Genomic DNA, 12,734 nt, shown 5'->3' with positions numbered 1-12,734 from the left:
GCTCCTCTGAGTAAAGACTAACATTTAATGAAAGAGGTAAATTTAAAAACTTACATCAAAGTAAGTAAATGTGGATAAATGGGTCCTCCAGCGTCCATGTTCGGAATGGGATGTTCAGACGCACCACCTTATTTCCTGCGGGACAGGAACCGGAAGGACACAGGATCACTGACCATCAGCGGTGGCCCCATGCCCAACATGGAAGCCGGAGGACACATTTATCCACATTTACTTACTTTGATGTAAGTTTTTAAATGTACCTTGTTCATTAAATGTTACAGTCTTTACTCAGAGGCGCCAATTTTCTCTCTTTGTGTCCATCATAGGCAACGTCTGGGTAAGCGCTGCGCAAACTGTTGGCGCTATATAAATCCTGTATAATAATAATGTCAGGTGGTCTTCCACAGTTTCTTCTTTCAAAACATGTGTCCTGCCAAATGGTTGCATTTACCTGGTTCGATCATCACTACCATGTCAAAGACAGACTTTGCGGTAAACCATGCAACAGTTCTTCACACAAGGCGATAACAAGGCCCTTCATTTCTAGGATGATAATGTTGACACCATTGTGTTCGACAACTAAAGACAATGAGCTATAAGCCAACATGGAAGACCAGGAGCTCCTAAAAATAGGATTTTCAACTTACCGAAAAATCCATTTCTCTGATGTTCATTGACGGACACAGCTCCTGATCTTCTTAACCATTGGGTTATACTACCCCTTACAGGAGTAGGACACTAGGCAGCAAAAGAATCTGGCTACGCCTATGGGCAAGTCCCAGGGGGTATACTCCCTCTCCCTGCTATAGGTACTTAGTTTTGGTACAAGCAGTGTCAGAAGAATTACAACTCCACAAAGGGGTGGGTGCTGTGTCCGTCAATGAACATCAGAAAAATGGATTTTACAGTAAGTCAAAAAATCAAATTTTCTCTTTCGTTCACTGACAGACATAGCTCCTGATCCTTATAACTATTGGGACATTCCAAAGAAGTGCTAAACAGTAGCCAACCAGGCAACAGAAGCTCAACCAAAACAACTGGAGCCCACCTGAAAAAAACAATACACCCTCAAAGAGGATCAGGTCCTCTAAACAGCAGCCTGCAAAACCTTGCGGCCAAAAGAAGCATCAGCAGATGCCAACTCATCCACTTTATAGAACTTTGTGAAAGTGTGCACAGACAACCAGGTGGCCGCCTTGCAAACCTGCGTCACTGACACATGATGACGGAAGGCCCAGGAGGCCCGAGTAGAGTGCGCTTTGATTGGGAAAGGAGGAACCTGACCCCTGATGGAATAGGCCTGAATAACCATCTGTCTGATTCATCTAGAAATGGTTGCAGAGGAAGAGGACAACCCTTTATGAGGCCCATACATGGGCACGAATAGAGAGTCTGACTTCCTAAAAGACTCCGTGGCTGCCAGGTACACACTAATCAACCGGACCACATCCAAGGCATGCAAAGCTATTTCCTTTGGATGTTTTGGCCTAGGACACCGGGAAGGCAATACAATGTATTCATTCAAATGGAAATCAGAGACCACCTTGGGAAGGATTGACGGGCGGGGGGCAGGGGATAAGCCACCTTATCTCTGAACCACCAAGTAAGGTGAACGACAGGATAACGCCGCCAATTCCGACACCCTGCGCGCAGAGATGATAGCCACCAAATAGGCCACCTTCTGGGACAGCGTAAGCAGGGGAATCTCCCAATGATTCTCAAAGAGAGGCTACTGGAGGACTGAGAGCACCAAAGTGAGGTCCCAAGGCAGTAACGGAGACCACACTGGAGGGGTAGAGTGCCGAACTCCCTGAAGAAAAGTACACACCAAGGAGTGTGTGGCCAAGGGCTGTTGAAAGAAGACCGCTAAGGCCAACACCTGGCCCTTGATAGTACTCAAGGCCAGTTTCTGCTCAACCCCCTGTTGAAGTTCAAGATCCGGGCCACGGAAACACGAGGATGAACCCCAAGAGACCCACACCATGCAATACAACCCCCTGTTGAAGTTCAAGATCCGGGCCACGGAAAAACGAGGATGAACCCCAAGAGACCCACACCATGCAATATAGGTCTTCCACATACGTTGGTAGATCTTCCTAGAAGTAGATTTCCTAGCTTTTAACAGTGTTGGAATTACCGACTCAGACAAATCCCTATCGATCAGCACCTGGCGTTCAACAGCCAAGCTGTCAAAGCCAGCGACTGTAAAGCGGGATGGAAGATCGGCCCTTGGGACAGCAGATCCTCCCTGAGAGGGAGCTTCTAACATCAGCGACCAGTCGCATCAGAGCGGCATACCAAGCCCGGCGAGGTCAGTCCAGGCCACTAAGATGATCGGAATCCCTTCTGTCTCTATCCTGCGTAGAAGTCTTGGCAGAAGCTTGAGAGGAGGAAAGGCGTAAATCAGACGCCTGTGCATAGAAACACACAGGCCCCTGTGCATTCCAGGAGGTATCCCTAGGCCTCAAGGACAGGCCCAGGCAGGACGGGGGGGCCCGGCAGGAGCCCCCACCAGGTACAACCCCCCCCCCCGCACAGCCAATCATCTGGTTTCTGGCGGCGCCCCCCCATCCCAGGAGGTGGACCAGACCACCGCCCCAGCATACGAGGGGGGAAGGATAGGGGACAGATGAAAGGGGGTGCCTGACAGAAAGATAGGGGGGAGCCTGACGGAAAGGAGGGGAGCCCATGTCCACTCCAAAACCCTCCAGGGGGAGAGGGGGGACAGTTACTCACCATACCAGGAACCTGGCGGGCATCGTTCCAGACAGAACTCCTCACCATCAAAATGGGGGCTGCGACTCAGGCCGAGACCTGGTCGTATTCGACCTCGCGAGGCAGTTAACGTCCAGTGGGGCTATCTCGCAGCCGACCTAGCGTGGAGCTGAGGTCTGCGCACGCTCGCTGGCCAGACAAGGATGACCACAGGATCTAGATTATGCTGCCCGTCACCCAGTCCGGCAATTGATTGTAGATCTCACAGGAAAAAACCAGGAGAAAAAAATTCTATCTAAAAAGAAAAAAAATTGCCAGGACCAAAGATCCCGGCAAGGAACTAGGTCCTTACTTGTTATCGACTGATATTGTTTTTTTTTAATGCCGATACCAATATTTTGGTCATCGGATATCGGTATCGGCTGATATTTTCGGGCATGTAAAATGGGATGATGCCTGTAGCTGTAGGCATCACTCCAGTACAGCACTTTCCCAAAAAATCGGCAATATCGGTAACCTCCGGGGCCGATTCCGATATATCCGGGAAAGTGCATATCGGCCCCCGATATATCGGCGGTGTCAATAATCAGTCGATCCCTAGTCCTTACGCCTGACTAGGCAGAAAAAAAACTGAGTAGGAAGGAATAAACTTTTAACGGCAACAAGATATATTTAAAGGCAGATTCCTTTTCTGCCAAGTATCCTACTCCTGTAGGGGGCAGTATAACCCAATGGTTATGAAGATCAGGAGCTATGTGTAAGGAAGGAGATCAGGACGACAGTTTTACAAATAGGTAGCATTTACTACCATTTGGTGCTTCAAGAAAAACAACCAAATAATGTTAAGCATGCAGAAGCATGATTTACTAATTTACAACAGGCCCTCAACAGAAAACCTGAGATGACAAAAAACACTGTTGACTTTATGCAGAAGGGGTTTGTGAGAGAGCACGCTGAGCCTGCACCACCTCCAAGGAAGGAGAGGAATGTTGGTACCTCCCACATTTTGTGTGTACCATTCTCACAAGCCAGATCAGATCAAGGTGGTCTTTGACTCAAGTGTTTGATATAAAGGTGTGTCCCTTCAACAACTTCTTTCTCAACAGGCCTATATGAACAACCTTATCTGGGTTTTGCTCTGCCTGGATGACATTCAGCAAATCTTTGGCTGTTTTATTGTTCGAGAAGACAACAAACTTCCTCAGCTACCACTGGTATCACAACAACGTTAGCGACGAAGTCTGACTCATTCGCGTTTCAAGTATCAACTTGTGACAAGCCCTTCACAAAACAAGAACTTTTGTCGGCTGTGAACAGCATTTACGATTCTCTGGATTTCATGCAATGGTAACAGTATGTAAAAAAAAAAAAAGAAAATTATACATTTTATTTATTTTAAATGTTTTCATTTTCCTAATAACCCTAATATTTGTAAAAAAAATTACAACTTCAAAAAACTCACCAGACCTCCTACTAAACACCTTGTACAGTTTACTTTCCAAAGAAGGGGTCATTTAGGGGTATTTGTACTGTCCTGGCATTTTAGGGCATTAAGAAATGAGGCAGTAAGTACATCAGGACTGACCAATTTTCAGATATATACCATAGTCTGTGGACTCTATATCTTTCCTTCAGACTAAATAATGAACACTGATTTGGGTTATTGTCACGGAATAAATGTAGCAGACTACATTTTGACCTAAATTTATGAAGAAAGATTATTTATTGGCAAACGTTTATAACACAAAGAAAAACAAATAGTTTTTTCAAAATGTTTGTTCTTTTTTTGCTTATTTAGCAAAAAATAAAAGACCAAGTGGTGATTAAATACCACCAAAAGAAAGCTCTATGTGTGAAAAAAACAAATAAGCCTTGTGGGTACAGGGTTGCTTCACAGCACAATTGTCATTTAAAGTGTGACAGCGCTGAAAATTGGCCTGGGCAGGAAGGGGGTAAGAGTGCCCAGTATTGAAGTAGTTAATGCAGTTTAACAAGCAGCTCCTTTTAATATAATTTTGTGAATGTTGGGGATCCAATTTTGAAATGGGCACTACATGTTTAGGTCATGCTTTTAAGAATCCATAGCAAATTAGTAAAGATTTTCCTATATTTAATTATAGACAACACTCAGATTATGTCTTTTTACGCAATCTTTCTACTCCCAGAGTTCCTCAGAGAGGGGATACGTATCCCCAGAACACAGGGCTCTAAACGTTGGGCTATGAAACTGTACTTTAGCCATTGGGTTGTGTCTTTTAAATCAAAGGTGAGGAGGCTTGTGCCATTTGCGAATGCAACATTTGAGAAGAAAAGGTTGCATTTTAATTGCTTTGTCTTCAGCGGCGTGGCATGGAGGTGATCAGCCTGTGGCACTGCTAGGTGTTCTGGAAGCCCAGGTTGCTAGCGGCCTTCAGCTCGTCTGCATTGTTGGGCGTGGTATCCCATCTTCCTCTTGACAATACCCCACAGATTCTCTAAGGGGTTTAGGTCAGGCGAGTTTGCTGGGCAATCAAGCACAGTGATACCATGATCATTAAACCAGGTATTGGTACTTTTGACATTGTGGGCAGGTGCCAAGTCCTGCTGTTAAATGAAATCAGCATCTCCATAAAGCTGGTCAGTAGAGGGAAGCATTAGGTGCTCTAGAATTTCCTGGAACATAAAACACTTAATAAAACAGTGGACCATTACCAGCAGATGGCATGGATCCCCACATTATCACTGACTGTGGAACCTTCACACTGGACCTCAAGCAACTTGGATTCTGGGCCTCTCCACTCTTCCTCCAGACTCTGAGATCTTGATTTCCAAATGAAATGCAAAATTTTCCACAGTATGTGATGATTTGGGGAGCCTTGTCATCTGCTGGTGTTGGTCCACTGTGTTTTATCAAGTCCAAAGTCAATGCAGCCCTCTACCAGGAAATTCTAGAGCACTTCATGCTTCCCACTGCAGACCAGCTTTATGGAGATGTCGATTTTATTTTCCAGCAAGACTTCGCACTTGCCCAAACTGCCAAAAGTACCAATACCTGGTTTCATGATCATGGTATCACTGTGCTTGATTAGCCAGCAAACTCACTTAAACCCCATAGAGAATATGTGGAGTATTGTCAAGAGGAAGAGGAGAGACACCAGACCCAACAATGCAGACGAGCTAAAGTCAACTATCAAAGCAACCTGGGCTTCCATAACACCTCAGCAGTGCCAAAGGCTGATAGCCTACATGCCATGCCGCGGTGATGCAGTAATTCATGCAAAAAAAAAAAAAAAAAGCCTCAACCAATTATTAAATGCATACTATACTGTACATGGACATACTGTTCAGTAAGACAACTTTTCTATATTAAAAATTCTTTTTTTTTTTTTTATTGGTCTTATGTAATAATCTAATTTTCTGAGATACTAAATTTTGGGTTTTCACTAGCTGTAAGCTATAATCATCAAAGTAAAAGAAAGAAATGCTTGAAATATATCACTCTGTGTGTAACCCATCTATATAAAATATATGAGTTTCACGTTTTTGAATTCTTGAAATAAATTAACTTTTTGATGATCTTCTAATTTCATGAGATGCACCTGTATATTCCAAATCTCTTCTAAAATATAAAAAAAATAAAAATAAATAAATAAACCCTACAATATCACGGACATACTTGCACACGGCTCTTCCATTTTGTTGAGTCTCTCGGTTGTTGTACTGTTGGGAACAGGATGTTGGTTGGCTCTTCTACCATTGGCTTCTTTCTGGTCTACTTCCTTTTGCTGTGGCTCAGGGCTGCTCCTGTCAGAGTCTTCAAATGGCTCATTCAGCACTTCGGTGGTCTCAGAGATAGTCTCTGTAGTGACACTACTGTTAATTCTACGCCGTTTCCTTCCACGTCTTCTTCTGGGTGTGAAGGCATTCTGTCCAAAAGAAATATTAAAATTAATATTTATGAAACAAAGTGTTACCAATTTAAATAACATTAAAAGAGAAGTATGGGTCTGATCCCCCCCCCCCCCCAATGTATACCTACCTAGGAGAATGCAGCATCAGTCTGATGCTGCATCTTTCCCCTGGGGCCTCTACAATGAGAACCAAGCGATCGAACACCGCCAATTACTTGGTTCTGACAGCTCCTTGAGCAGAAAGCTGCTGTCTGTCAGTCAGCAGCTCTCTGCTCTGACTCCTTCTCGCTCATTGGATCGCTGGGCCATGGAGGGGCAGGGAGCCACCAGCTCAGGCTCTCAGTGGCTCGCTGAGAGGCTGAGCCGCGTGTCGGTCCAGACACCTCATAGATCCCGACTCTCTGGTCGTGATGACGGGGTTCCTGGACCAACATCTGTGACTTCAGCAGAGCGCTGACTTTAGTCTGTTCTCTGCTGAAAACGGGTCACAGGAGTGCAGAACAAACTGTACTCCTATGATCCATAGATGTACAGCCAAACGAGCTTTGGCTGTACATCTCCTTTAACTCTGATCAGAATATCTGTAGCTGGTCCTACATGGTTTTAATATTGCACATATCCAAGTAAAAATGAATATTTAGCGTCAATTATAAAATTATGTGATCAGAAGACACTTTTTACCATTTTTATATCAAATCTAGTCCTGACAAGTATAAAAAGTTGCATAAAAAGACAAATGTAATTAAAATGTCCTATTCCAATATATAGAATAATGGAAATGTATCTTAATATTTGGCCCAATCATCAAAATTTTCTTTTCTTTACCTCTTTATGACCCAAAGACCCATACAACTTCATTATTAATCTAGAATTCAGATTATTTGACTTTTTCAAGGTAGCCTTCCATCAACCCATCCTTGAAGAAATTTTTTCCCTGTGAGTAAGATTATCAAGGTTATTTTCCATCCCTTTCCTGAATGCTAGGCAGGAACACAATTGTTTTAAGGCTCGGTTTCCACTAGTGCGGCTACGAAGTCGTGCTACTTCTAGCACGACTTTGTAGCGAAAGTAAACTGCGGCTTCAGTTAGACTTTTCCCTCATATATAGAGGGAAGTCACGCTCAAAAGTAGTACACGATTTACTTTTGAAGTCGCGGCAACTGAAGCAGCGGCAGTGGAAACGGACCCCATTGAAAACAATGGGTTTTGACTTGCTGTGCGACTTGACATGTGTCAAGTCGCACCGCAAGTCGCACTAGTGGAAACCGGGCCTAAAAGATACATGTTTAGGTCTCTAAAGATTGTGATTTAAGTTTGGTATAGGCCCCTCATTTCACCAGTGAAATCACTTTTCTTTTAAAAGTAGCTGAAGAAATAAAAGCCCTATTTATAAAACACCAAATCCAAGAAATTTGGGGCGCTGTATAAAATCTACATAAAAAAAAAATGCAATGATTTGAAAATCTCATAAACCCATATTTTATTCACAATAGAAAAGATATCAAATGTTTAAACTGATAAAATATACCTTTTCAAGAAAAAAAGAAAAAGGTAATGTTGAAATTGATGGCAGGAACACATCTCAAAAAAAGTTGGGACAGAGAGATGTTTACCACAGTGTAGTATCCTCTTTTTTTGACAACAGTCTGTAAACGTCTGGGAACTAAACGTTGCTTAAGTTTTGGGAAAGGAATGTTTCCCCATTCTTGCCTGACATAGGATTCTAACTGCTCAAAAGTTCTGGGTCTTTGCCCTATTTTTTGTTTCAAGATGTGCTAAATATTTTCAATTGGTTAAAGATCTGGACTGCAGGCAGGTCATTTAAGCACCCAGACTCTTCTATGATAAAACAATGCTGTTGTCACAGATGCAGTATGCGGGTTAGCATTGTCCTGCTGAAATAAGGCCTTTCATGAAAAAAACATTTTCTGGATGGGAGCATATGCTGCTATAAAGCCTGGACATATCTTTCAGCGCTGATGGTGCCTTTCCAGAAGTGTCCATTTCATATGCACTAATGCTCCCCATAAAATCACTGATAAGCTGGAAGTTCCCGCTCCTCTTTAGTCCTGGAGGATGTGGCACCCATGGTTGCCAAAAAGAATGTCAAATATTGATTAGTCTGACCACAGAACAGGTTTTAACTTTGCAACAGACAATTAGACAAGTAAGCTTCGCTCCAGAGAAGATGGCAGCGTTTTTGGATTATGTTCAGATATGGCGGCATGACAGAGCTTTACCTTGCTTTTTTGGATGCCACAACAAACAGTGTTCACAGACAGTGATTTTTGGAAGTATTCCTAAGCCCATGCAGTTATGTCCATTACACAATCATGCCAGTTTTTAACACTGTGCTGTCTGAGGGCCTGAAGGTCACAGGCCACCAATATTGAATTTCAGCCTTGTCCCTTACGCACAGATCTCTCCAGATTCTTGGAATCTTTTAAAATTATGTACTGCAGATGATATTTTTAAACTAAAGCAATTTTTTTTATAGAACATTATTCTAACATTTTTAGATGCAGCTTTTCACAGGTTGGTGAAACTCTGCCCATGTACTTCAGAGACACCATGTGGGAGATTTACTAAAACAGGTGCACTCAGAATCTGGTGCAGCTTTGCATGGTAGCCAGTCAGCCTATTAAACTTCAGCTTGTTCGATTAAGCTTTGGCAATAAAACCTGGAAGCGGATTGGTTAAACAGCTCTTAAAAAGCAGCCTGCAAAACCTTGAGGGCAAAGGAAGCATTCGCCGGATGCCAACACATCCACTTTATAAAACTTTGTAAAAGCGTGCACCGACAGCCAGGTAGCCACCTTGAAAACCTGCGTCACTGACACCTGATGGCGGAAGGCCCAGGAGGCACTAAGCGCCCTAGTACAGTGCGCTTTGACAGGGAAAGGAGGAACCTGACCCCTGATAGAATAGGCCTAAACCACAGTCTGTCTGATCCACATGGAAATGGTCGCATAGGAAGCAGACAACCCTTTGAGGTTTGTCCGTGAGCACAAGCAGAGTCTGACTTCCTGAAAGACTCGGTAGCTGCCAGGTAAACACTAATTGCCCGAACCACATCCAAGGCATGCAAGGCAATTTCCTTCGGGTGTTTAAGCCTGGGACACAGGGAAGGCAACACAATGTCTTCATTCAAATGAAAACCAGAGACAACCTTTGGAAAGGTTGGAAAGACGGACAGGGGAGAAGAACCCCCTTTTCCCTGTGGATCACCAGATAGGGTAGACAGGATAACGCCGCCAGTTCTGACACCCTGCATGCAGAGGTGATAGCCACCAAAAGGCCACCTTCTGGGAAAGCGTAAGCAGGGGAATCTCCCGAATATTTTCAAAGAGAGCCTTCTGTAGAGCTGAAAGCACCAAATTGAGATCCCAAGGCGGCAACGGAGCCCACACTGGAGGGACCAAATGTCGGACACCCTGAAGAAAGGCACGCACCGGGGAATGTGTGGCCAAAGGTCGTTGGAAGAAGACTGCCAAAGCCGACACCTGACCCTTGATGGTACTCAAAGCCAATTTCTGTTCAACCCCCTGTTGAAGGAAGGTTAAGATCCGAGCCACCGAGAAGGAGCGAGGATGAACCCCAAGCGACTCACCCCACACAATGTACATCTTCCTAGAAGTAGATTTCCTAGCTTTCAACAGTGTAGGAATCACAGATTCAGATAAACCCCTATCCTTCAGCACCTGGCGTTAAACAGCCAAGCTGTCAAAGCCAGTGACTGTAAAGCAGGATGGAAAACCGGTCCTTGGGAGCAGATCCTCCCTGAGAGGAAGCATCCAAGGAACATCGGTGACCAGCTGCACCAGATCAGCGTACCAAGCCCGACCAGGCCAGTCCGGAGCCACTAAGATGACCGGAATCCCTTCTACCTCTATCCTGCGTAGAAGTTTGGGCAGAAGCTTGGGAGGAGGGAAGGCGTAAATCAGCCGATACCGACCCGACCCCAAGGAGCCACCAGCGTGTCTATAACGTCCGCCAGGGGATTCCTTGACTGAGCCACAAACCTTTGCACCTTTCTGTTGAGCCGAGACGCCAACAGATCCACCTGGGGGGGCCCCACCAGAGACACAGCTTATGAAAAACCTCCGGGTGAAAGGACCACTCTCCGTGGTCCAACGCTTGCCGACTGAGGTAATCCCCGCCTGTCAATTTTCCATCCCGGGAAAGTGTATGGCGGAGAGGACTGAAACGAATCGTTCTGCCCACCTTAGAATGCCAGCTACCTCCAGAGCCACCAGGACACTTCTTGTGCCCCCTTGGTGATTGACATACGCCACGGCCATGGCATTGTCTGATTGAATGCGCACTGGACAACCCTGAAGACGATTTTTCCAATGATCCAGACACATTCTGATCGCTCAGAGTTCCAAGACATTGATCGGTAGGCCCAGGACGCCTCCCTAGCCAGACAGGCTGGAATCTGTGGTGACCACTGTCCAATACAAGGGGAGGAAGGATTTTCCAAGCTGAAGCGCCAGATAACGAAGCCACCATATCAGGGACTTCCTCGTTCCCTGTCTTAGCCGGATCTATTTGTCCAGAGACTGTGGAGTCTTATCCCATTTGGTCAGAATCGCCCTTTGCAGGGACCTCATATGAAACTGTGCAAATGGAACCGCCTTGAAGTTAGACACCATCAGGCCCATCACCCGCGTGCAAGTCCGGAGGGACGACCATCTGTTGGACAGCAGGAGGCGAATTGCAGCCTGTAATTTCTGGAGTTTGTCCAGAGGGTAGAGCACTCTGGCTAAGTATTGTGATCTACAGTTTTTCCACCAGAGCAGAGGGAGACTCCTGGCCGACAGCCCCCCCCCCCCATTTCGATGAAGAGGGGTTATGTCTGGATAAGTGCCTGTCTGGTTCTTAGTATGGTGAGCAGCTGTCCCCCCCCCCCTCCACTCCCCCTGGAGAGTTTTGGGGTGGACACGGCCCCTCCTTGCGACTGTGACCTTGGGTCACCAGGGGGACCCCACAAAAGGTGTACAACACTGCAAAGGACAACAGCCACCGCACTGGCACCACCCGGTCGCCAGGCACAAAGCACCAAGCGATCCTCAGCAGAGAAGGAGAGCACCCCACCAGACTCACCACCCCACCCGCAGAAACAAGCACCTGCAGCCACCAGGATAATGCACTACACATGCAGCGATCAGGAAGTAAAATCATCCAGGAGTCAGCAACAGGGGATGAGTAGGGGCTCCCACTGCTAAAAATCGCCGCCCACAGGACTCCTCTGTCAATGGCAAACCACCGCTAAATGGCCGCCGGACTATACAAACATGCCTGCCGTGTATAGGAATACATAGGCTACAATAAAATGGTGGCCCCGTGCAGCACCACGAGGCATACAGGGAGCCAGGAGGGAGACCAGGCCTCAAGTATAGATCAAGGCAGGATGGGAGGGGGCCCCTGGCAGGAGCCCCCCACCATGTACAACCCCCCTGCACAATTGATCGTCCGGACGCCAGCGACGCACCCCCCGGCCCCCATCACTAGCAAGCGTCCTGCCCCACCCAGTGCCTAGACCACCCAAAAAGCCCCAGTGTATGTGGAGGGGAGGGGGGGGGGCAGGTGAGGGATTCGGCAAAGGGGGTGCCTGCGGAAAAGAAGGAAACCCGGGGATCCGACAGTCCTGGAGGGGCCACGTCTACCCCAAAACCTTCCAGGGGGAGAGGGGGGGGCCAGCTACTCACCATACCAAGAACCAGACGGGCACTGCTCCAGACATAACCCTTCTCCATCAAAATGGGGGGGGCTGTCGGCCAGGAGGAACAATGCGACTCTGGCCAAGACCCGGTCGTATGCAACCTCGCGAGGCATTTAACTCGCAGGCTAGCCCCCTTCTGGTGGGGCTATATCGCGGCTGCCCTAGCATGGAGCTGAGGTCTTCGCGCGCTCGCTGGCCAGACTAGGGTGACCACTGGATCCAGATTTTCAAGCCCATCACCCAGACTGGCAGTTGATTGTAGATCTCACAGGAAAACTCCAGAAAAAAAAAATGTATCTAAAAATAAAAAAAATTTGCCAGGACTAAAGATCCCAGCAAGGAACTAGGTCCTTACTCCTGACTAGACGAAAAAAAAAAATGAGTGGCTATAGCAGAGAGGGAGT

At 46.3% G+C, this 12,734-nt stretch overlaps 1 protein-coding gene across 1 annotated transcript in view; it reads right to left on the bottom strand.

Moving 5' to 3' along the window:
• KAT6B (lysine acetyltransferase 6B) overlaps positions 1–12,734 on the bottom strand; it is a 367,576-nt gene that overhangs the window by 21,563 nt on the left and 333,279 nt on the right. The window contains exon 16 of the mRNA XM_082268915.1: positions 6,371–6,620. Coding sequence (XP_082125041.1) covers positions 6,371–6,620 — 250 coding nt within the window. The remainder of the gene's footprint in view (positions 1–6,370; positions 6,621–12,734) is intronic.

Source organism: Pelophylax lessonae (genome assembly GCF_965119305.1).
Source record: "Pelophylax lessonae genome assembly, chromosome: 9".
NCBI classification, from domain to species: Eukaryota; Metazoa; Chordata; class Amphibia; order Anura; family Ranidae; genus Pelophylax; species Pelophylax lessonae.
This window is presented reverse-complemented; position numbering and strand designations above follow the sequence as displayed.